Genomic DNA, 24,018 nt, shown 5'->3' on the forward strand with positions numbered 1-24,018 from the left:
TATATGAGATTGCTGCTGGTTTCGAGTTACTTAACTTCACTGATCGATGTCGCTGTATATCTTACCATAGCGCTTTGAAATTTCACTGCGAAACCAGGCTCTTAAGGACAACATTTGTTATCTAGTAACTGGTATGCCGTTCAATATTTGTTTTGCATCACTCCAGAATAAACATAAGTTTCATCGTTGCATTCATCAAGACGCAAATGTCATCTGACTTTTAGGCATTCGATAAAAGCCTTAATACACTACCGCCATTTTTTTCCTTTCCCTTTTTTTCATCCCCCAACGGGGATACTTATCAGTATTCTTGGAGTCCCAGTAGGTGTGTTTTTATGAGTAAATTCCTGCATGACAGGAGTACACTCATGGAAAGAATGACTCTTTGGCTGAAGCACACCGGCTGTTTTTATAGTAGAGTGGCATAATCTTTCTCTACCGCATGAAAAACTCATTACGAACTTTGTGCAACTTCAGGATAACGTAACTGGGGTTAGTGACACTAACGCAACCTTGTCCCCCCCGTCTCTCTCTACGTCCCTCGCCTCCAAGCCCACGTGCTGTCAATGACGTTGGACTCACTTTGTTCGTGTTTCGCTGAAATGACTTTTGAATAGATTCATGGTGGTAGTGATGGTTGGCCTCTTTCTATGAGCCGTATGATATAGGGCGAAATGTGATAAATCCACTAGCGTAGTGAGCGTTGTAGACGACGAAAGAGTCTAATATAACATAGGGAAGCTGGCGCAGAGTCTGTGTTTAGCTTTCACGGTCGGTGACAATAGAGTATTATCCATATTGTTGAAAATGGATCTACACAGTGGTGGTGATAAAATTTAGTAAAAAGTGTGAAGTTGTACTGCAGAATATCTCCACCCAACTGGAAAAAGTTTTGTTGTTTAAGTTCACTAAAAGTTAATCCTTTTTAATCAATGACCTAAAAGTTTGTTGAGTGGCAAGCGTCTATTAGTATTTGATGCTTTGGGATCCTCCGCGTGTCTTATTAATAAGTTGTATTTACTTACCTGATAGAAATTTACAAGTGGATAATCGTAGTATGAAAGAAAAATCTTCTTGTGGTATGTTTTTGAACTACCGAATATTCAGTTCAACTCTTATTTAAGGTAGACATTCAGTTACTTTTTATGCGCACTTAATACATTCATGTAAAATTTTACGTTTTTTCTATTTAGTGTACCACCTAAAGGACCATCATCAATTGCTTTTAAATACAAAGTTCAGTTCATTGAACGTTGTATTTAAATGGTTTAACTTATTATTGGAATCATAACTACTTTCATGTACGTGTTTGTACACAGATGTAAAGTAAGAACTGAATCACATTTAGTTCTTACTTGACTGTAATTTAGTTAATTTTTTATTGGTTCTCTCTGCGATTTGTCAGCTAGCGTCGAGCTTTGATCAGGTCTAATGCAAGTGCTTAATAGTTTTTTTTTTTTTTTTTGACTATTCAAAAAAGAATGATAATAAATTTTAAAAAAAGAATAAAAAGCTTCCAAATATTTACTGGCTTATAGAACTATCCTTTAGATCCATTACTTACGCACGCTCAAATTCTTAGGGATATTTTGTTGTCATTTATGCTTACTTCATATTACAGAAAGTGTATGGAGAATCTATGCTTCCCTGTAGTAAGGTTACACTTTTTTTCTCTCCTCCAAATCCGGGGATAAAATGTCTTCGACATATGGAATATGGAAAATAAACATATATCATTTTATATTTCCGGCGAACGAATTAAACAATAATAATTATTATTAAATGAGTGGAGAAATGCTGACCACGCCAGATGTAGTAACAATGAAAAAAAAAAAAAAAAATTAAATAGGTACCTGTAAAATAAAATAAAATAAATATAATACAAATAGTACTTAACGCTATAGATCCGATGATTTTAACCTCTTCATCAAGGGTCAGCAGCCAAAACAACAGGAAATACAGCAAGAAGTAAGGCCTCTGTTTCTGATATAAAATATACGTAGAAAGAGGTGAAAAATGAGCTGACGTATATTTCATAGCCGACCCAACAGAGACCGAAACGGAAAGGAATAAAAACTAGATCAAATCTAAAATAAAATAAAAATTTTCATTTTCATTCTTTTTAAGCCATTACTATTCACTACAGCACTTGTTTATATGTATGGGTTTTCAACGCAACTTCTGTATAAGTTATACTTACTTAATTTAATTTAATATTAATACAAATTATATATATATATATATATAATTACACAAGCGAAAATATAATTATATTATAATGTTAATCAGTAATTTTAATTTAATATTAATTAGATGATTAAAATAAATAAAAAGATTATAAGATTATAAATAGCTTTGTTATATGGAGTTAGAAGGAATATCACTGCCTTCTTTTTTTTTTTTTTTTTTGATCGGCCAGCAAGATTTAAATGTTTATTTAATGCAATTTATGAGACAGTGGTTAAATAGCATATTAATCTTTTGGCGATGTAACGTCATCTCTAAAAGGCTAATCTCTTCACTAAAAACAAATGTGTTTGAAAGCAGTGCAATACCAGAACAACTCACTGTGTAGGCAAAGTTTATTCTGCTGTTCGAGACCACATTTGTAATACTGTACTCTACTTACGCCACTCACATTCACACTAATGCAGCCATAGTAGTGGTAAGGGAATATATTATCTCTGACCATTTAGAGAAAAAATGTTTGTGTGCTGCGCAGAATATCGACCTTGAAAAAGTAGTTCATGAAAAGTAGTACCTGACTATTTGCAGTTCTTATGAGTAACCTCTCCAGGGACACATATCGGAGAATATGTGTCCCTGGAACATTATTTTTGATGAATTCCTGGCACTCGACTTGGGTAATGTCAACGCACAAGCTTTCGCGGATGATCTCGTCCTAACGGTGGCAGCGAGCTCTAGATCACAGTTAGAAGCCCGTGCAAACCATGCACTGCAAGTGCTCCAGGACTGGGCAAACCTGCATACACTGGAGATTTCCCCGACCAAAACGAACTCAATTCTACTGAGAGGAACACTCGACATCAGACGGCCGCCCCAGATAAAAGTAAGGGGAAGCACAATCAAACTGGCAAAACAGATGAAATACCTAGGCATTATCCTAGATTCCAACCTGTCCTTTAAACAACACCTCTTATATCTGAAGGAGAAGCTGAGAAAATACGCAGCACTAGTAGTCAGAGTAACACGCAGAGACTGGGGACTAAACAAAAGAACATTATCCCTCTACTATAAAGCAATTTTCGTCCCAGCAATTACTTATAGAGCCCCAATATGGTACGTCAAAGCAAGAACTGCAGTAAATAAAAGAATCCTCGATACAATACAGCGAAAAATACTCCTCACCATCACCAGGGCGTGTAACACGGTGAGTACCTGTGCGTTGCAGGTCCTGGCGGGAACTCTCCCTCTGGACCTGGAGGTGGCGAGATGTGGGTTGATGTACTACCTGGCAAAGGGAACACCGACCACGTTTGACACTTTTACACTGGACCCTACAAACAACCACCGAATGGAAAAACAGAAAATCATGGAACAACTGAAAAAAACTTGGCAGAGGAGATGGCAAGAGACGACCAAGGGTGAAGTCACACGGAAATTTATACCCTACGTAGACAAGACCTATCCAAAAGCCCCCAAATGGTTCTACCCAGGACTGAACACCACCTTCCTCCTGACGGGCCATGGGCCCTTTAACGCAAAACTGAATTCATTCGGACTGACTGAGGACCCAACTTGCACCTGTGGCAATATGGAGACGTGGCAACATATCATGCACAAATGTGAATGCTATGAGGAACAAAGATCAGTACTCATCACCAGTATAAAATTTGTACCAAAAGACAATGAGCATCACCTCCTGGATTCGGAAGACGAGTACACCGCGTTCAGCCGCTACGCCCAGGACATCTTTAACAGAAGGAGAACAGAAATCGCTATCCGCAACAATATGGAAACATCTGAATAGAAGAACTCCATTGAAACTAACCAAGGAGGAGACTACAGCATGAACATACCGCATGACTACAACCGATCAGAAGAAATTACCAACAAAGATAACTCTCCATTCATGACCTGGTGCAAATGGCCAGGACTGATGCTCTCAACGAATATGACTATCTGAATTGACATCAAAGCAGTACTACAAACTGACCAGAGTCATCACTCCTCTTCCTGATCCCATAAGATGAACACGAGACAAGTGAGACTGAACCAAGACTGTGACCTACCTGAAGCGACACTGAACTGAATATCCAAAAACCATGACTGTGACTGCAGCTACGCTATTGCCTCGCCTTTTGGCGATCTGGGTTGGACACCTAGTCTGGCCCACTTTCTCTCCATATCCTAGCGGTGGGAGGGGCCGGGACCGTCCCCTCCCCCGTCTCCCCCGTTTACTTCTCCTGGTGCGGCATGGGCATGCCACACTGATATCTGGGGTCGTCTACCCTATTGGCCTCATACTTCTGTCTTTCCCCTCCAGTCTTCAGTCTTTCCCCCCACTCTCTCTCTCTCTCTATACATCACAGTGTACGCCCCACACGACAAAAACTTAAACTTCCAAATTATAACAGCCAAATCGTGCATCAATTCCGAAACTTAACCTCATTAGCGAACCACCCCTTAAAATCGCGTTATTATTATTATTTTTATTTATTTTATTTTATTTATTATTACTATTTTTATTTTATTTTTTTTTTTTTTTTTAGGCCCTAGCCACTGAAATTTCAGGAAATTAGGTGGCAGGGCCTGCCAGAGTAAATAATTATGCTGGGTGTACCTGGTCTGCCTCCACGGGGCTGAGTGTGGGCAACGTTAGGCCCCAGCAGGGGTCTAGCGGCTAAATGGCCAGAGGAACAACGATACACAACACAATACTTCCAAATCCCATACACTTTTAAATCTCTGGCCTTAACAGTGATCTGTTACACCCACAAAGAAAACCACGCGGAGATGGGGGAAACCCCTGGTGCCGTTTGACACGAACACACTTTACACTTTACTTTACACTTATATCGGAGAATGTCTGCTAACCTTATCCTTTAGTACGACTAAAAAAAAAAAAAAGTAAAGTGCAGCCTGAAGCGACACTGAACTGAATATCCAAAAACCATGACTGTGACTGCAGCTACGCTATTGCCTCGCCTTTTGGCGATCTGGGTTGGACACCTAGTGCATTTATCAACCCACTGCAGGATGCAGTGGGTTGATAATGCACTGCCTCCTCAACAATTCATGCTATGCTGAGGTACGACTAAAACCCCGAGTTAATGGGGCACGTAAACCTTGTTCTCCTCTCCTGAGGCCGACTAACTCAGCCACGTGGTGAAAAAAACTCGTAAACGTTCCTCGCGTCATTAAGAGTTAAGAGATTCGAATTCAGAAACAGACAAAATTCTGGAAGTCATCGCAAGCATGTTTTTAAGAACTGCGGGCCGCAAGAACAGTTATGTAGATAGGCCGCGGCCATGTGGAGCGGTCTGCGTATATGGCCGCGAGCCGCACAATATGAGGAAATGGTCGGACAACGCCTGCTGTTATATCTAGGCGGTGATTTAAACAATTGAGGGCGCGAGTCAATAGGAAGATTGATGTTCAAATGTTTGCTGTAACCAATCAAAACACTGTTGTTGTGTTTGATGATCCGTGTGATTGAAGATCCTTGCTAATATAATTATATCCCTGGGTAATATTTATGGTTGAGTTGTTTTTAATATTCCCGAGTCGCCTTGGACCATGGGGATATCAACATATTCTTTCTGTAAATCGCGTGTATTTTTAGGCCTGTTTGCTCAATGAAAAATCCGAATTTCCAATGGGAGGGGAATATACATCCCTTTTCTGGAGCCAAAATAACTCGGATATGGCGTGAAACAGATTTCAGTTATCTCGATGGGGATCAAACCGTTTATGCTCGGTGTGGAGGAACAGCGATTGTAACTTCTGCTAGCTGTTCTGGTGACATTCATGACTGCCAATTGACACTGGCAGTCATGAATGTCATACGATAGTATACAGTTATTTACACATGGGACGCCTGAGCGATTGTTGACGCCCGAATAAAAATATATCCACGTTGAGATCTCTTTGAAGATCGGGAATATGGTCACTGAAGGTGACAACGATTTCTTCGCAAAGAATATAATAGTAGATAAGATCTGACTACATAATTACGATTCAGAAAACAAAGTCCTATGAAAAACACTTCATTTTCAACCACGCAATAATGGGTCATCTCTTAAAGTTTCGTCAAAATTTTCTGTCAAAATTTCCCGGTATCAGTGAAAATTTTGACTTATGCTATCTCATATAGTAATTACTAGCCAATATTTATATTTCTGTTCTTAAGTCTGGAAATCGCTTAATATCCATATTGGAGATTGGATGTTCCACCACAACAAAGCTTCCTCCACGTTGCTGCTGTTGTGGAATTCTTGGCTTTAAGCAGTGTCAAACGTCTACCACACTATTCGTACAGTTAGACTTGAAGGACATTCATGTCCAAAGGGATGGAGGGAATTTTGAAGGATGTGTCAAAGAATTAAAATTCATACATTTTTTGGAGAATAGCAACAACATTGGAACAGATATATTGCATCAAAATGGAACTGTTTTGAAAATGACCATCAAAATTCATTATTATTATTATTGTTGTTGTTGTTCTTAGCCATATGGTACAAGGAAGCCCGAGGCTTATGCTGTACCAGACAAAAAAAAAAAAACTTTCTGAGTTACCCTGAGAGAGAGAGTCAGAAATAGAAGGGAGTCACCAAGAAAGAGAAGAACGTAAACTGGGTGTGCCAAGCCCATATCACCAGACACGTTCCTCATCCCATACACAGAGATCAACGCTAATTTGATTTTTAATAAAATTTTCTGATAAGATTTTGTAATAAGATTTTTGTCATGCCGAAGTTAAACGTTAATCAAAGTATGGTATGGTTCTAAGCATTTAGATATCCCACTTCGTACAGGAAGAGTTCAAATTTCTGACTTCTCATAATGATGAATAGGTTTTTTTTTTTGTTTTTGTTTTCAGTTATAAGCATGTTAAGATTATAAAATAAAACAAATTAATAATATAAGTTGAGCTTAAAGAGCGTGTAAAAGAACAATAGGCACGAAAACACTCTCTAAGAGGAAGAAAGTGAAACTCTTAAAACATAAGGAAAAAATGATCACAACCACTATGGATATTTTCCCGTCTACAGTCAACCCTCGCAATTAGAGGGGAAAGAACATTTTCTTCCCATCAGCTGAAAAATATAATAAATCTTTCCCATAGGGAAAGAGTCATAAATCCTGTTCGTAGAAAAGTCTCCCTACCACCCCCCAAGAGATGCAGTAAATCTTTTTCTTATGCATTCTGATTTTGCCATCGAGTCGAAACAATTCAGCTGGAAAAATCCATCACGCATGAACATTTTCTTGAAGCGTTCTACACTGCTGGTAAAAGAAGTTAACGGTAAACAGACTTCTACGAATTCCTCGGAAAGAATGCTACGAAATTCACCTTACAGAAAAGACAGTGATAAACTATCACTTTAATTGATGTGTGGAATTCTGCACCAGTCAATAAAAAAATAATAAAAAAAAAAAAAAAACCGCGAAGAAACAAACCGGTACAATAGCCGCCCATTTGAACAGTTAATAAAAAAGGAGGGGGATAAAAAGCAGATGATAGTACGATGTAAACCACCTGCAAAAGTCAAAAGCAGGATCACTTTCTGGCAATGCGATGAGCACAGACGTTACCAGAGAGTTGACTTCGATTAGCGAACATTCGATTATTTTTTCTTCTAGGGTAAGATGATCGTTGACTTAGATCAATATAGTGTTATATTCGTAGTTTCGATGTAAACAACAGAAACCGAAGCCCGAGAAACATACTATCGTTGTTCCATCTTAAGCGATATTTATAGAAAGTGAAAATATGTAATGATAAATAGCTCCAAAAATTAAGGGTGAAGAATGCCTGATAGAGCACTCTTCATTTTGCGGGAATAACTAAAAAATTTCCTCAAAGTGTGAGTACAAGACAGAATTCTTAGGATGGTTGATTATTGAGAGCAGCTCATTTCCTGGTGCCAATTATTCATGTACACTAGAGCGTACACGCTGAAAAGTAATATGTGGTGCGTTCAAGTTTTAATGCCTCCAAATTTATTTCTCATAAAATACACAGGATAGTGAAATGAAACATAGATCATTTTTCAACATAAAATCCTAGAAGGAATATACATTTTTCACACCTTTGCTTCCAAACTGCGAAGGTTTGTTTGGAGTATGTTTAGCCCACTAGTGAATGACCGAAACAGCTGCTTGTCGACCAGGAAAAGTTCCGTCACGAAGGACATCCGTCTCGATTGCAACTATGGATGAGACATGGATTCCGCCATTCAACCCTGAAACAAAGTGTCAGTCCACTGGTTACTGCTGCTCTAAAAGTTCCTTGTTCATGTACGTTTGGAGAAATGATGGTTGCTGTTTTCTGTAATATTGATGGAATAATCCTTACACATTGTTTTCAAGGGCTCTACAGTGATAGGAAAGTCGTATGAAGAAATCCTGAAGAAAATTCCTTCCAGCTTTTCATAAGAAAACGTCTCCGTAGTCTGAATTACATTCGATTCTGTAAGGATAATGCTGTGCCTCATCGTGCTGCTAAGATGCATTGCTTCTTTTTTTTTTTTTTTTTTTACAGTAAACAAAATTGAGGTTCTTCCATCTCCTCCATACTCACCTGACCTTGCATTAATGATTTTTGGTTGTTTCCATGCTCGTCCTGGTAAAACTTTTCCTAGCCAAAAGCAGCTGCTTCAGTCATTCACCAGTGGGATAAACACACCTCCAAACCTTCGCATAAACGCACCTCCAAACTATGAATTAATAATTCATTCTAATGAATTATTAATTCGTAGTTTTGAATAAATAAGTAACTTGCAAGACTCATATAGTACACTTTGGGTAATACAGATTTCATTTTTGTTTTACTACATAAAGAGTAAGTGGGGTGCATTTCCCACAGGGTTGATTTCACACTCAACAAATTTTCCAAGGCTATTCTCACTGGGTCCTTGCGTCTGGACCAACTATCCACCGTAAATTGACTTGGGGAAAAAAATCAAGCCATCTTTCATTTTATATAATTTAGGAGAGTGATGGGCTGTTTCTGGTCTCCCACTCCGCTACTACGCGGCAATGACTCTTGTCAAATGAGTGTCTGCAAGAACAATACACTGACCTACTTATCATCGTGCGACCTCCGAGTCATTGAAGGCTGAATCGCCTTATTTATAGCAATTACGGGCGCATGAAAACTAAGGGTGCTTGGATTATTATACTTTCTCCTGCCAATTATAGGCACTAAGATTTCGATCGTTACGTTATTAAGGGATGGCTGCAATTGCCGAATGGGGAATTACCGGAGACAGGGCGTTATTCAAGTGTACGATTGTCTTCCTTTGCTCATATGAATTTCAAAAACAAATTTGAAGGTTCTCTGACATGTCACCATTGAAGGTTCTTTGACATGTCACTAATTAAAGGTCTTCTTTCGAAACCATAACAGCCTGAGAGTTGTTTACCTCTGCTATGTTTGTTCGGCTTTTGAAAGAGTAGCACGTAATCCTACTTGCGGTTTAATCATACTGCAGTGTTTTGGAATAGTGGGAAATTAGTAGTTGCACATTTAGAAATTGATATATATATAGAGAGAGAGAGAGAGAGAGAGAGAGTGAGAGAGAGACAGAGAGAGAGAGAGAGAGAGCGAGCAGCAGCTTGTTCGATGTAGGATTAAGGTTTCTATTGTATGCACTGTTTTCACTGTGGTGTGTCTTTAGCCGTATTGCGCAAGGGTACATGTATTCTGTCTTTACAAAAGTCTGTTCGCGTGCTGATATTGCATGATATGCTGGCTGCAAAACTCTAATAATTCCCGGTAAAAGCTCTAGTCTTCCCTTCCCCCCCGCCGATATTGGCCAACTGGCAGTTTTGATTGAACAGGTATTCTTAAATTCTTCCAGGATCTAGACCTCTTCAAACGAGTAATATGCCGCGAAATTACTGTTACGGACGACTTCAAAAAATCGACATATCCTTTAGGAGAAAAAATTCCACCTGAGCTCGAAAGGAGATGCAATCGGAATTGTATGTAGAAAAGCATAGATGGAAGGAAAAATTAAACAATGGCATTTGCTGAAATTCTCATCAAATGTTCACCCGAAGGGAGAGGGAAGTGTGGAAGAGGGTGGTACAGAAAGACCATCCTCTTCCACACTTCCTAAAAGAGAACGCTCTTTTAGGCGTTCTGGCAGTTCTTTATTTTCAGTCAGATTTTCTCGGTAATTGCGAAGAAGGATCGCAAGAAACTGGAAATTTCATTACAGAAAAGTCTCTAGCCTGCTTCTGAAAGTATCGGTTACGTGTTTGCATTACATCAAGAAGCAATAGCGCTGAACAAGTTACAGTCGTGTGACCGTGCTTCGAATCAATGTGGCCAAAAAATACACTTAGTGATAGTATTCTTATTAGATGACTAGTGGTAAACTCCTATGATCTGTATGGTCGTGCCGGAATATAAACAAAACATTTTTGTGTGCTAGGTATATTAAACCAACTGAAATTCATCATCGGTTGGTTGGGCGCCTCCGTAGCCAGGTGGGAAGGAGCAGCAGTGCGTAGCACACGCTTCTTGATTAGACCGGGGTTCGAGTCCGTCACCACCAAATACGGAGGATGCGGAAAGGTCAGGGAATGACCACCGCATATCCCGGAGCAATATGGCCTTAGTTGCTAATGCTCCTAAAAACCAAATAACAAACAAACAAACAAACAAACATCATCGGTTGACAGAGATTATGCCCAGAACGTCATAAAACGAGGTATAATAAAGTCCACATGCTGTACCGTGGAAAAGTCAAAGGCCAATACTCAGGAAGAAAATTATATTAAGACTAAAATTGTGGTCTAAGTCCTTTAAAAAATGTAATATAAGTAATGCAATAGATGGCACTGAAGATCATTTGTTGTATGAGAGTGACAGTGATACTAGTGAAGAGGATGATGATTATGATGACGTTGAGGATGATGATGATGATTAAGTCAGTAATAAATCTGAAGTTCAATAATACTAAATGAGTAATAATTCTATACCTTTCTTTATTGGCTTTTGGGTTTTATTTTTATTGAATTTAACAATACATTTTTTTTCCCCAAAAATTTTTAGACGTAAATTTACCGTTCCAAAGGGTGCGTCTTATGTTGTTGTTGTTATTTGGTTTTTAGGAGCATTAGCAACTAAGGCCATATTGCTCCGGGGATGTGCGGTGGTCATTCCCTGACCTTTCCACATCCTCCGTATTTGGTGATCACGGGCTCGAACCTCGGTCTAATCAAAAAGCGTGTGCTACGCACTGCTGCTCCTGCCTACGGAGGCGCCCAGCGTCTTATAAGCCGACAAATACGGTATATACTTATAATGTACGTATATAAGCTCAATGCTTGTAATGTCGCGTTCTTCAGTTCCCACCTCTAATCCATTGGGTTTGCCGTCCGATGAGGCAAAGGGCCTTACATATATCTTGGACTGGGTGCCCAGGTGCACTTGGGGCACTCGGGTACTGTGCTACTTTTATTGCAACCCAGTAGTAAATTTTTAAAATATAAATACTATAAATTCTGGTTACTAATGATCCCTTTTCGTATTTATTTCCAATCGGACGGTCCCAGTAGTTCTTTATTTCTAACCTTGAACTATCCACCAGAGATATTTTCAGTATCGCCTTTCCACTTTTGCCAACAGCGAAAGTAAGGTTTGTTCTTAGTACGGCTTGTTATGTTTCTGCTATGATGTTTATGGCTCCATAAAACTTTTTATATTGGTGCTCATTATTTTCGGTCAAACGCTGAAGGGCGCATGCGGGAACATAGTTTGAAAATAGCAATGGCTGCATTCCAGGATCATATCTAAAAAATAAATAAATAAAATGTAGCCCTCATAACGACATAGCGATTCTGTCATTTGATATACATTTTCGAAAGGACCTGTTTAATGGGAGGACTTTATTGGGATCCTTTAAAGTGGGACCGAATTAGCCGATTTTTGGCAGAGGCTCAGGCTTTCTCATACCGCAAACAGATAAACCAGCCATACAACACACAGTTTATAGACCGCTTATTTGCTTAAACTTCCAAAAGCTACCTACTAGTAAGCGATCAGTTTTAAAATGGGTGTTGAAATTTCGAAGGACAAATGGAATTCCAGTTTGTCACAACAAAAGAAAGTACTGGGCACGTTTTGAATAAGGTGTTGAGGTCGTCACTCAAGCGCCTCCTACTACCTGACACGTGTCTGTGAGGGCACAGAAGATAGCAGGTTTATCGGATCTCTTTCTTCGAACAACCAGACATGATGAGTATTCTTGTGGGAACTTACACAATCACCGTTTCTCCGAATTTGTATTAATCTTGTTGGACCTGATTTGTATCTTATATACTGGTTATATGATTCATCTTTGAGGTTTCTTTTAATTATAAACTACTCTACAGAGCCAAAAATTAGGAACTATATTTACACAATGAACAATTTTTATTTTTATTTTCTGTGCTTGGAGATCTATAACAACTGGGACATATTTTTATAGAGAGTGATTCAGAATTGTATATTATAAATTCTACAATGGGCTCCTGACGACAAAGGGATCGAAAATGTTGTTCTTGGAAAGTTTTTTTTTTTTTTCCTCCCCTTCGAAAACGATGTAGTTTTTAAGAAACACTATGTTAAAACGTCTTGTGATGTCACCTTCGGTATCCGAAAAATAGATGCTAAATGATATAACAGAATGCCTGTTGATTTACAATATATTGTTGCTCCCTCCATTTAGTTTGTAGAAAGATGGCTCAGCCATATTTCTATCATGTATTTGAGTAACAGGAAGGCTTTTATTACCTGAATAGTGTAATGATGGGGCAACAGAAATCGTATTAAAGTAATTAAAAGTTTAAGGGGGGTACAAAAAAAAGTTAGAACTGAAGTTTTTTTGTTATTTTGCTGTATTCTAGTGTAATCATTGGGTTTGCCGTCCGATGAGGCAGTTTCTCTCATACCGGAAGTGATGTCACAAAACCTAACGTCGTTTTTCCTTAAAAATTAACGCCGTTGTCGAAATAATAAAATAAATAAATTTTCTGTTTATACTCCGGGACCACCAAACGATCAGAGGAGTTCACAAGATAGACAGAATACAAGAAACAGCACCGTATTCAGCAGTCACGGGCTTGAATACTGTACTGTATACTCGTATTGTATATTTACATATACAATACGAGTTTATATAAATGTCTTGCATATTTGTTTATTTTTGTATTTATAATTCCGCTGTCTTTTGTGCTTTGAATGCTTGGAGTTACAAATACAGTATATCGTTATCGAAGTTGTCCATGATTCTTGATGCGTTTGTAAACATTTTGAAGTAGCTATAATTGGTTCTGGAATATATTATTGCAAAAGGTTCCGATTTCCTGAAAGGAGGAAGCTCTAAAATGAACTAAAATGAAAATCAGACAAAACTCCTAGTTTTTCATTTTGTTGGTCCGACCTTGACATTATGAAAATCACTGACGATTTTTATGAGATAAAAAGTACACTGAAAAATCGATCACATCCTGGTATTTAGCTTAAATATTTCTAACTGAATTGTTCATTTTTATCATGCTCCTTTTTCTCATGATAATAAAAAAAAAAAAAAAAACATCCGAGTGCAAAAAAGTTTTTCACATTAAAATAACTGCTTTTTAATTAAATTTTAAAACCTTTCTTTATAAAAAGGCAGCAATCAAAGTCCAGAAAGAACAATGTCCTCTGGCCATATGCTACAACTGTATAAGTTTTCGTGAGGGCATTGATGCGAAAAGAGAAAAAGTATCAGTAGGCAGTCTGCCTCGCGCTAGTAGGTTTTGCATCAGTTCGGTAGAGTGCGCTTGTGCCGAAAGGCGTAGCTGTTGATGTCTTACCGTCGGCAGCAGTGAGAGGCAATGGCTGCATGCACCTACATGTACTTACGTAGTAGCTCTGGACACTTTGTTAACCTTATATTCGTCTCTTGGAGTGTCGTACCACTGGAAACCGTTAGTTGTAACATTAGTAGATGAAAACATGCAACAAGAGAGGAGCTGCGGCGTCATCACTAAAGTGCTCCACAACTGCAGTGGGAGAATGGCTCCACTTAGTGTGGTGGTTAGGTGGATATGAAGTTTTCTTGAGCTGGACACTCCATATCCTAGTCGGTTTAAGTCATTTGTTCGTCTGACTTGGGCATCTCCAAGCCTTATTCCGTGAATATGGATGTTTTCCGGAATAGGAGACATTCTTTTCGAGAAAACAGAAAGAAGACTTCTCATTCGAAGCGTAGGTTTTCTGTGTGGTAAGTGTAAGTTCAAATGTAAAGCTAGAAATACTATTCACGTGCGTGCTTTGTTTTCGTGTACTATATCATCTTTTTTGTTCTGATATTCCTGAAGATATCTTTTTATATCTGTGCGCTTGCTGAAATCGTAGAGGTTTCGCCCCCTGCCCCCTTAAATCCTTAAAGGAATTATTAATTAATACGTGATAATGAGCCACATGAACTGTTGCACTGTGATCAAAGTAATCCGAAGCATCAAAATATCTCCAATCTACTGATTACGATATCTATAGTTATGTAATAAAAATATAGTTCCGTTACCATAGCAATAAAAATGTTTGCACAACAGTAATGTGTTGATCGCAGCAATAAAAATAATATTAGTTTGAATGATTCCGGAAGTGGACTTCTAAATCAGTTACAAAAGAAAACGGAAGTCGTTTTTGATTAAGTTTTTTTTTCTCTTTTAACCGCCGGGTGTCGTAAATAGCCATAGTTATCTGTCTGGTTTTTATGAATTTCAAGGTTGCATTAGAATAAGTCATTAAAATACTTTATTATTCATTCAAATATTTTTATTCCCACTCGGAAGGGGTGGAAAATCTAGGTGAAGATTAATATTTAAGGTTCATAGCTAGGTTTCAGCCGATGTGCATACTGCCCGCACAGTATGCACATCGGCCCCTGAAGACACTTCTATAGATGGAAGAACACAATATATTACACGATAAAAGACCAATAAAGCTAGAATACATAACGAGCTGGCTTATTATGACAAAATAGTTGATAGGAAAAAAATTCTCCAAAACATTTTTTGCTTTTTTTTTCTCTCTCCCCTTTTCCTTCCTTTCCATCAGTATTTTTCATCAAAATCATTTGCTTCCGAAGCAACTGATTTTGATATAGAATATTGTACCAGGTATTTAAGGTGGTAATCGAAAATTGCTCCATAAATCATTTATGGAGGATGGTATATGCCCTTGCTCCATAAATCTTGGCCTTGCATCTTTAATAATCAATTAATGTTTTTTTTTTTTAAAGAATCCTTTAGTATTTGAGAAATTTCGAAAAGAAGTGTATCGTATTGCATCTTAGTAGAGAGGTTTTTTTTTTTTTTTTTTCTGTATTCTCCAGACAAGAAATTATCTACCAATGTAATGTCATCGTGATTAGTAGAAATGCTTTGAAACATTCACCAATCGGATTTTGTCTAAAGGAAACCGCTACGCCATGAATGTGCATGAATCTCAGTAGGAAGATTGCATATATAATTTTTTTCCCCCTTTATTTCTTCTAGATTGCTGTTTATGAGATGTTTTAGAGAACTAGTTTATGTTTATATTTTATCCTAAAATAGTCTTAGTATGATGCCCGCTTCGAGTGGTTTCCAGTGGTTTCCAACAGTTGGCTTTTGTTAAGGTACTTATAAAATTCTAATGGCCACCAGGCGAAGTTCACAAAGACACTATGCAGTCAATAGACAGTATTTCACCAAGCTAAAGAAATACGATACGACAGGCGACGCCACTTCTGGAAACTTGACCCTCGGTGTAGGATTTTTAAATTAAGTTAGCCAGTGCTGCATGAATACATTGTTTACACTTAGGGCTGAATAAAACTTTTGATTTTTTTTTTTTTTTTCTATGTGAAAACTCAAAACGTCACATATTTTCCATCCGTTGTGTAATCAATCTGTTTGAACCGCTTTGCTATTTGCTGGTTAATTACTTAAAGTTCAACACTTTGGATTTCCTATTTCTGTTTTTCATGCATTTCGTTTATTAAGCTATTCCCTGTAGTATTTCTAAAGAGCTGTTTCGAACTTTTTAGAAAATCTAGTGGTTGTTTATGATATTAACACAATATTTTGTTCGCAAAATACTGTTTACAGTTCGATAATTCCTCGTTCAACGCAACTTCGCACTACGCATTTTCTCTATACCGAGATGTGATTAAACATTTTGACAAAATGCGATTAAACATTTTGCTGTGATTTTCTTCTGACAAAACACTTTTGACGTTATTTGAACATTTATATAATATGTAGCTCTCATGCAACATATTTTTAAAAAGAATTATAAAATTTCCACCTTTTCTGTTATTTCGTATGGGAAAATAAATGTTCTCGTTTTCATCTCCCTCACGAATTTTTTTCTAGAAAAAATTGGTGAGCGAGATGAGGAAAAAATAAAAGGTAACGTACGAATGTCAAAACTAGAATATGGAAAAACAAACCGAGAGTTAGCTTCTCATGGGAAGGAATCGTGTTTCTGTCTTAGCTCTGCCAACTAGGTTGGCAGGGAAAGCGAAAAGGGACCTTTCGCTTCAGGTATTTCTGCCTACGCTCTTCGGCGCGTGTTTATATTTTGTTTCTATAAATGGTTCAAGCGTATGCGAAATTAGCAGAGATTTATGTGATCACGCTGCTACAGTCATGAATCAGGGAAAGAAAACAGTATGGTGTTAAAATATCACAATTATCACATTTCTCCCGTTCCACTTTTAAAAGTTATTTACTTAGGCTTAAGACAATAATAAAAAATTAGTTCATGCATGTATGATATTAAGTAAAATTGAAATCTAGTGCCAAAGCCAGAGATTTATGTGCTTTTTTCGCTTATCTTTTAAATCTATAAACATTTCTTCAAGACCGCTGTTAAATGATATTTACGATATTCAGATTTTATCAAGTTAAACGTTGTTTTACCTCATCGGGATCTTATACAAATTCACGTTCGCAATTAATAAATAATTAATAAATACACTCAGCATTCACCCATCCCATTGTAGGGGAGAGAATCTCATACTTCACATTCCCAGGCCTTATCCTGAAAGACATACGTGACTGGTGTCAGAATAACGCTTAGAAAGACCACGCCTATGATCATTGACCCATGAAGCTGGGAGTGCTGTTGAATCTGTGATGTCACCTGTTTCGGTAGTTAGGGAAGGAGTGTTTGAGTGGTTGGATCGGGGAACAAAGTAGGCTGTTAATGATGGAATTAAAAACACATGACCCACAGATGCTTATTTCAGTGGATTCCTGTTTATTTATATTTCTCATTTTATTTTACGTTCATTTTTAATATAGCTTTTAAAAAGTGTAAATATCATTCTCATATAATTTCGGTTAAGATTTGCCGTGCGAAAGCGAACTCTTCGCTTATATTGTAGGATTTAATTTAAATGTTGTGTTCGGTTTTTTTTTCCCCCTTTTAATTCTCTGATGATAATAGAATTTAAAAAGTCGATCTTTTAAATTTATTTCTCAATATATTTGTTTAATTGCATTTGAAGTTTATATCGAAATATTAACATGGACTTGAAATAAAACAAATGATGAATTAATGGAATAATTATTTAATACATTTAAATTAATAATAGTTAAATTTAAAAATTTAAAATATAATAATAACTATCACAATTTCACTTTTTTTTTTTCTTTTTCTTACTCATCAATGTAATACATCCCTCTATCCTGGTAAAGATGTTTAGGTTTCTACTTCGCTTTCTCTACAGTGTTCGAGGATAGGTTCAATGCGGAAGTACTGCTCTAGTGTGTGATAAAATCCGAGCACGCGGAAGCAATTTTTTTTTTTTTTTTTTTTTTCCACTCCATGCTCCTGCAAGCATGTATTGATGGAATTAGAGAATTAACCCAATACAAAAGTATCCATTAAGACAAGGGCGTTTTTTTTTTTTTTTTTTTGTCAGTTAGAGATAGGCGTAGCAGATAGGAACCTATTTTCGAAATTTTTATTGCTGGTGTTAGGAAAAGATATGAATGTGATGTTGATCGTTGCAGTCTTTCCATGGCTAAAAATAAATAAAACGTAACATAATACTTGCACAGTTCCCAAAGAATGTCCCCCCCCCCCCATTCTAAAGTATATTTTTCTCGAAAGATATAATTAATAATAAATCATTGAATATAACCCTCATTCTGATGTGTTCCTCAATGTCTTCTTCCTTTATCTAAAACATCCTATTTCCATTACACAATTGATTACAGGAGATTCAGTTTTCAAGGAATCAACACTGATTCAAATAATGAAGTTTGTTACATTACTGGGTAACAACTCTGCTTTTGATTAATTGAAAAAGACAATATAATTATACGAGGCAAAATTAGCATATGAATTGCTAATGTGCATTACGCTATCATTCTCAGGTGCAGTGTTGTATTAATCTTGAATTTCCATCATTATGTCGATTGTATATAAACCGTTTTACAGAAAAAGATGGTTTATTCGCATTTTCGATGTGTGTTCGTTACGGAACACTGCACATTGTTTTTATGCAAAATAATAAATGCTTCTAGGCGGGTATTTTTTAGATTTCTCCGTTCCTAATAAATTGACAGTACAGTGTGTATGCTTTTCATTGGATCCAGTCGATTGTTAGTGCAAAATACCGAAAAAAAAAAAAAAAAAAAAAAGTGTCCACATTATCTCCTACAGGAGTGCTGCACACGTTGAGGTTTCACTCTTGTGCATTCAAGTTATGCATGGACACTATGTGGTTTCAACAGTTCATTGAAGGTGGTGTCAATGGTGTTTTTTTTTTTTTTTAATGCGCGTAACGAATTGTGGTTTTTCATCCAAGAGTTGCTTGCATAAAAATTTACCGTTCGTTAAATTTGCAGGTAAGATAAGCAATATCATTTGGTATACAGTTTTATCATATGACACTTTCGGGTGCTTACCTTAAGTAAGTCACGTGACCAAAAATTTTATGCACATCGGACTCGATAATAGCCGGACCAGAATAATAAACAACGACAAACCGTGGGTTTACGTCGCGTCACGTGACATCGCCCTACAAGTTAACATTGCTTGCATGACATCCTTTCTCAAGAAAATCGTAGACATAAAAGAAATGTTTTAAAAGCCACATTTTATCATTTTCACATTTCTTATAGGCAAGGCGCACTTAAAATTTGACATATCAATCAGTAAATGTTTTTTAAATGTTTCAAGTTTGGATATGAGAATCATAACGTTCAATCATTCTTTGGCATACAAAGCTGGACTGAGCTAACTTCCAAATTTAATATTTGCGCATTTCATTGCCAGATATTAAATACCGAAAGTGTTATAAGCAGAAGTTTTTAGTGTATTGCTTATCCGGAATAAATCTCGAAAGCCTTTAACGTATAGTGTACTGTGGAAATGATATTGCAAATTCTTTTGCACTGCATAACGGGATCTAAACAGGAATGGAAAATATTTTATTTTAAAGCTAAGCTAGTACAATCTCGATATAGTAACCGAGCGCTGATTTGCATATTTAGTAAGTTTGAACTAATGATGTAGCTTTGTCCTGCTAGAGCTTATTGCTTAGTCAATTCTAGTGGATGTGGCAATAAGTTACCTCAGACCGGCTTCCGGAAGTCTAAATTTGCCTAATATCTCTCTCTCTCTCTCTCTCTCTCTCTCTCTCTCTCTCTCTCTCTCTCTCTCTCTCTCTCTCTTGTCGCAAAAATACATGTAACAATAAATCAACCCATTTGGCCCTAATGGTACCACTTTATGCCACCTATGAATGAATTAATTGAAGAAGTATTTATAATAAACCTCACTAATTTGAACCTCCCCCACCCCATTATTCGGACTCACTGCCTTTTTTATGTAGAACGGAAGTTTCCTTAAACAAGAATTTAATGATACAATTCCGAAATTCTTTCAGAAATCTCAGTCCATCTCGTTAACTTTGACGCTCCTTCCGTAGAAAGTAGTTCTGCCTTACAATGGGAATGAATTGTTGGTCACTTAAATGAAAATGATAGCACTAAAGGCTAAATTTCGTGATACACGAATTTGTTTCGAAGATAACTATTTTTTTAAAAAATAAAGTCGGACCCAGAGAACATCCCTCTCTCATATCTCTTCTTATCGCTACACTTTCGGTGCCACCTTGTCCTATCCTAACTATTTTTGTTTCCAATATAATCTACTATCATTCCGTTCTTTTGTCCTTCCAATCCACTCATATATCCTGTTTAATAATTTAGGAAAGGAAAGGATAGGAGTGAATTAGAAGCCCAGTCTTCACGATCAAAAGCCTTCTCCAAATCAATAACACATGGATACACCTTTGTTCATTTCCAGATGTCTTTCTGTTAACGTTCTTATCATGCCTCATTCTCCTTCTCCTCCTGAACAAAACTTTCTCCCCCTTTTTTCTATTGCAAGAGTACAGCAGTGAGTCTATGGATTAAAGCTATCAAATGATGATGCTCATATTTAATCAGATTGAATCAAAGATTATAGAAGGTCGAAATGCAAGAGTACAGCAGTGAGTCCATGGATTAAAGCTATCAAATGATGACGATGCTCATATTTAATCAGATTGAATCAAAGATGTAGAAGGTCGAAATGCATTGCACAACAGTGGCGAAAATATATTACGTTGAGGGATGTAAGAACATCGCTAGAAGAAGATGAAATAGTAACAGCATTTCCAGGGGTAAAATGTGTAGGTGAAAAAGGAAGTGAAATACAATGCAGAATCTCTCGGTACTCTTAAGAAATTTGCTAATTCCGATGAGGAGTGCAAAAAATCTTTTTCCGCTTTATGAAAAAATGAAATAGCAGTACAACATCGCCAGTTAGATTGGGGTTCGGACCATATATATTTAATTAAATTTATAGTTATTAACGTTAACGCAATTAAAGTGTATCTTTTAAAAACTCGCATTATTGGTGTGTTATTTGATTTGAAGTCTTTGTATTGCATTTTGTTTTAAATTTAAACTTTTCTTTCTCATTTCATCATGTTTGTCCTAATACCATTTAAATTAATGTATATTATTCTAGATTCAAAAAAATTTACTTGTTTTTGTAAACTACGACTTGAAAGTATTTACGTATAATTAGATTCTATAATTTATTCTACTACCACTACACCTCTTTACTCCGAATTAGTGAAGTTCTTCCACCTAAATTGCATTTGTCCAGGCGGTGGGGGGGGGGGACTGTAATGTAGAAAAACAGGATCTCTCTCTCTCTCTCTCTCTCAGCATTCTGTGCTTTTGGATATCAAAGCAAGGGATCTTTTTACTATTGCGTCGAAAATATAAGTACTTTCTACCTAGAACATAAAACTAAGTCATTAAACTTAGTAGCATCTTGAAACTACCGCTTTAAACTATATCCCGCCAAGAAACGCAACAAAACTGTCACTGGAGGTGCTGTTGTATATTTTTACGATCGTGGTCGCTTTATAATATAGAGATTCAACTCAGGGTAAAAAAACTAACAGACTGGTCCCATTTTCTGTTTTCTGTTATCGAAGTCTTTTCATAGACTTGATAAAATAAATTTCTAGGTGATTGTGCAGTTTTACTGAAATACTTAAAGTTATTGTAAACGTCCCTAAGAAATATTTGAGAAATCTGATGATGTCGACAGCCGTTTTATTGAAAAAGAACTAGTATACTAGAATGGGAGGGGAGAGAAGAAGAATGAAAAAAAAAAAAAAGGAACTTTAATAGAATGAAAAGAACAATGTCTTCATTGTTTCGGGACATGAATTTTTAAACTTTTTTTTTTTTTTTTTTAACACTTGTAACCCTTTTGTCTCAAAATTTCAACTAAGGTATCCCTTTATATATTTTCCTGTCTGTTTGTCTCAAGATAGCAGTTCGAAATAAAAATGTTTTCATCAAAATGGCCTGAATTCTATATACCATCAATTTTTATGAATTGGACTATAAGATGGAGTGCTTGTTATTTGTGTGGTTGCCACTCATCTAATAAAACAAATAAAAACAACTTCATAAGGTACCCTAGTACCCCGTCCCACTTCTAAGGTAGATTTTATTCGAATTGTAAACGCAGTTATTATGGGAATGCACATAAAAGATTATACACAATGATCCCATAAGCTTGCTGTCCCTTTAAATACAATATAGTTAATTATTATTATTATATAGTGTATATACACTGAATAGACATCACCCACCTAATACCAAGGTATTAGGTGGGTGATGTCTATTCAGTTATTACAGCGTAATACAGCCTGTACAATTCTTGGCGTCAAGCCAACAAGCTGTTGCAGGGCGTCCTGCGGTAGTGCTATCCATGCGTTACACAGTGTGTAACGTCATGTTGCTGAACCCAGTTGTCATTGTCATGTTGCTGAACCCAGTTAGTAACCTACCAAGTTAGTAGCATGGCGCGTTGTCTTGTTGATGCATCCTGGAGTTGTCTGGATACACTGTCATCATGAGGGGTGTATTTGGTCGGCGACAATAGAAGATTAGGCGTTCCCGTTGAGCCGTTGATTAACGGTAAGCAGAGGACCCACAGCATGTCACGAAAACAATTCCCAAACAGTAACATCCTGTCTTTTCCCCCCAATCTTCGGTCTCCCTCTCCTCTCTACCTTCATCAAAGCGAAAGCCCCACACATCAAAACCTTAACATGATAAAATTACCTTACGCCCAAAACTCGGCCTGGCAAACCAAAGCGATATTACCCCTACGATAGCGCAGATTTTTTATTTATTTTTTTTTCTTTATTTATTTCTTTATTTTATTTTATTTATTTATTTATTATTTTTTTATTTTATTTATTTATTTAGGTCCTAGCCGCCTAAATCCCAGGAAATTAAGCGGCAGGACCTGCCAGAGTGAATCTACAGCTACTGGGTTCCTGGTCTGCCTCCACGGGGAGTAAGTGGGACAATGTTAGTCCTCACTAGGGGTTCAACGGCTAAATGACCAGATGAACAACGGTACAGAACACTACACATGAACAAATCCCACACACTTTTAAATCTCTGGCATTTCCCAGTGAACTGGTTCACTACAATGAAAGCAACGCGGAGATGGGTGAAACCCCTGGTGCCGTATGACAACAACACACCTTACACTTACACTTATACTTACAAAAACATCCATCTCCAGCCTGCCAAACACCAACAATGCGTCCAGAGGTGTCATGATCTCATATTCTTTTCTCCAAATGCAGATACGCTCATCAGCAGGATAGAGTTGGAAATGGGATTCATCAGACTAGATGACAGATTTCCACATGTTTGTGAACCATTGTTGGTGCTAAGGTGCTCATGCAAGGCGCAGTTTCTTGTGTCTCACAGTGAGCATGGGTACCTACCTGTAACCGTCGCCAATAGCCTATATGAGGTAATGTTCAACGCACAGTCCATGTAGATATTGGTCTTGCTGTTCCTACGTTGTACTGGGTGATTAGCTAGGCCACTATGCTTCTTTGCTGCTGTATTAGAAGACGAGACGAGACACAGGACGCTCACCACGTGCGTCGACCATCCGTGGCCGTCTTGTGTTTGACTTTTGACTGGTTGTTCGACCGACTACTGTTGAGTCAGTCACGGTAGATTCGTGACGCCCCAAAATGGGAGTACTTGACCATGTTGGCTGTTATCCATGTACTGGCACCTGCACGTGTTCCTCCACAATCATTCCACTTTCGAAGTCGGAAAGATCTCAACGCCGAACCGTTCTTTCTCGCAGACACTCAAAAACTGATCGCCACGTATGCAACTACAATCTTATATTAGCCGTTCCCGGCGCTGAACTTCACCAGCGTCACACATCAGTTCATT

At 37.4% G+C, this 24,018-nt stretch overlaps 1 protein-coding gene across 4 annotated transcripts in view; it reads left to right on the top strand.

The window, feature by feature from the left end:
- LOC150083512 (rap guanine nucleotide exchange factor 2-like) overlaps window positions 1–24,018 on the top strand; it is a 471,197-nt gene that overhangs the window by 184,860 nt on the left and 262,319 nt on the right. The window contains exon 1 of one of the 4 annotated variants that reach the window (XM_090378047.1): window positions 14,162–14,447. The exons of the other annotated variants lie outside the window; for them this stretch is intronic. Coding sequence (XP_090234173.1) covers window positions 14,365–14,447 — 83 coding nt within the window. The 5' untranslated portion in view covers window positions 14,162–14,364. Of the gene's footprint in view, window positions 1–14,161; window positions 14,448–24,018 lie in introns of those variants that run through there. 4 annotated transcript variants of the gene reach the window in all.

Source organism: Mastigoproctus giganteus, chromosome 7 (genome assembly GCF_048544385.1).
Source record: "Mastigoproctus giganteus isolate SK-2022 chromosome 7, ASM4854438v1, whole genome shotgun sequence".
NCBI lineage: Eukaryota > Metazoa > Arthropoda > Arachnida > Uropygi > Thelyphonidae > Mastigoproctus > Mastigoproctus giganteus.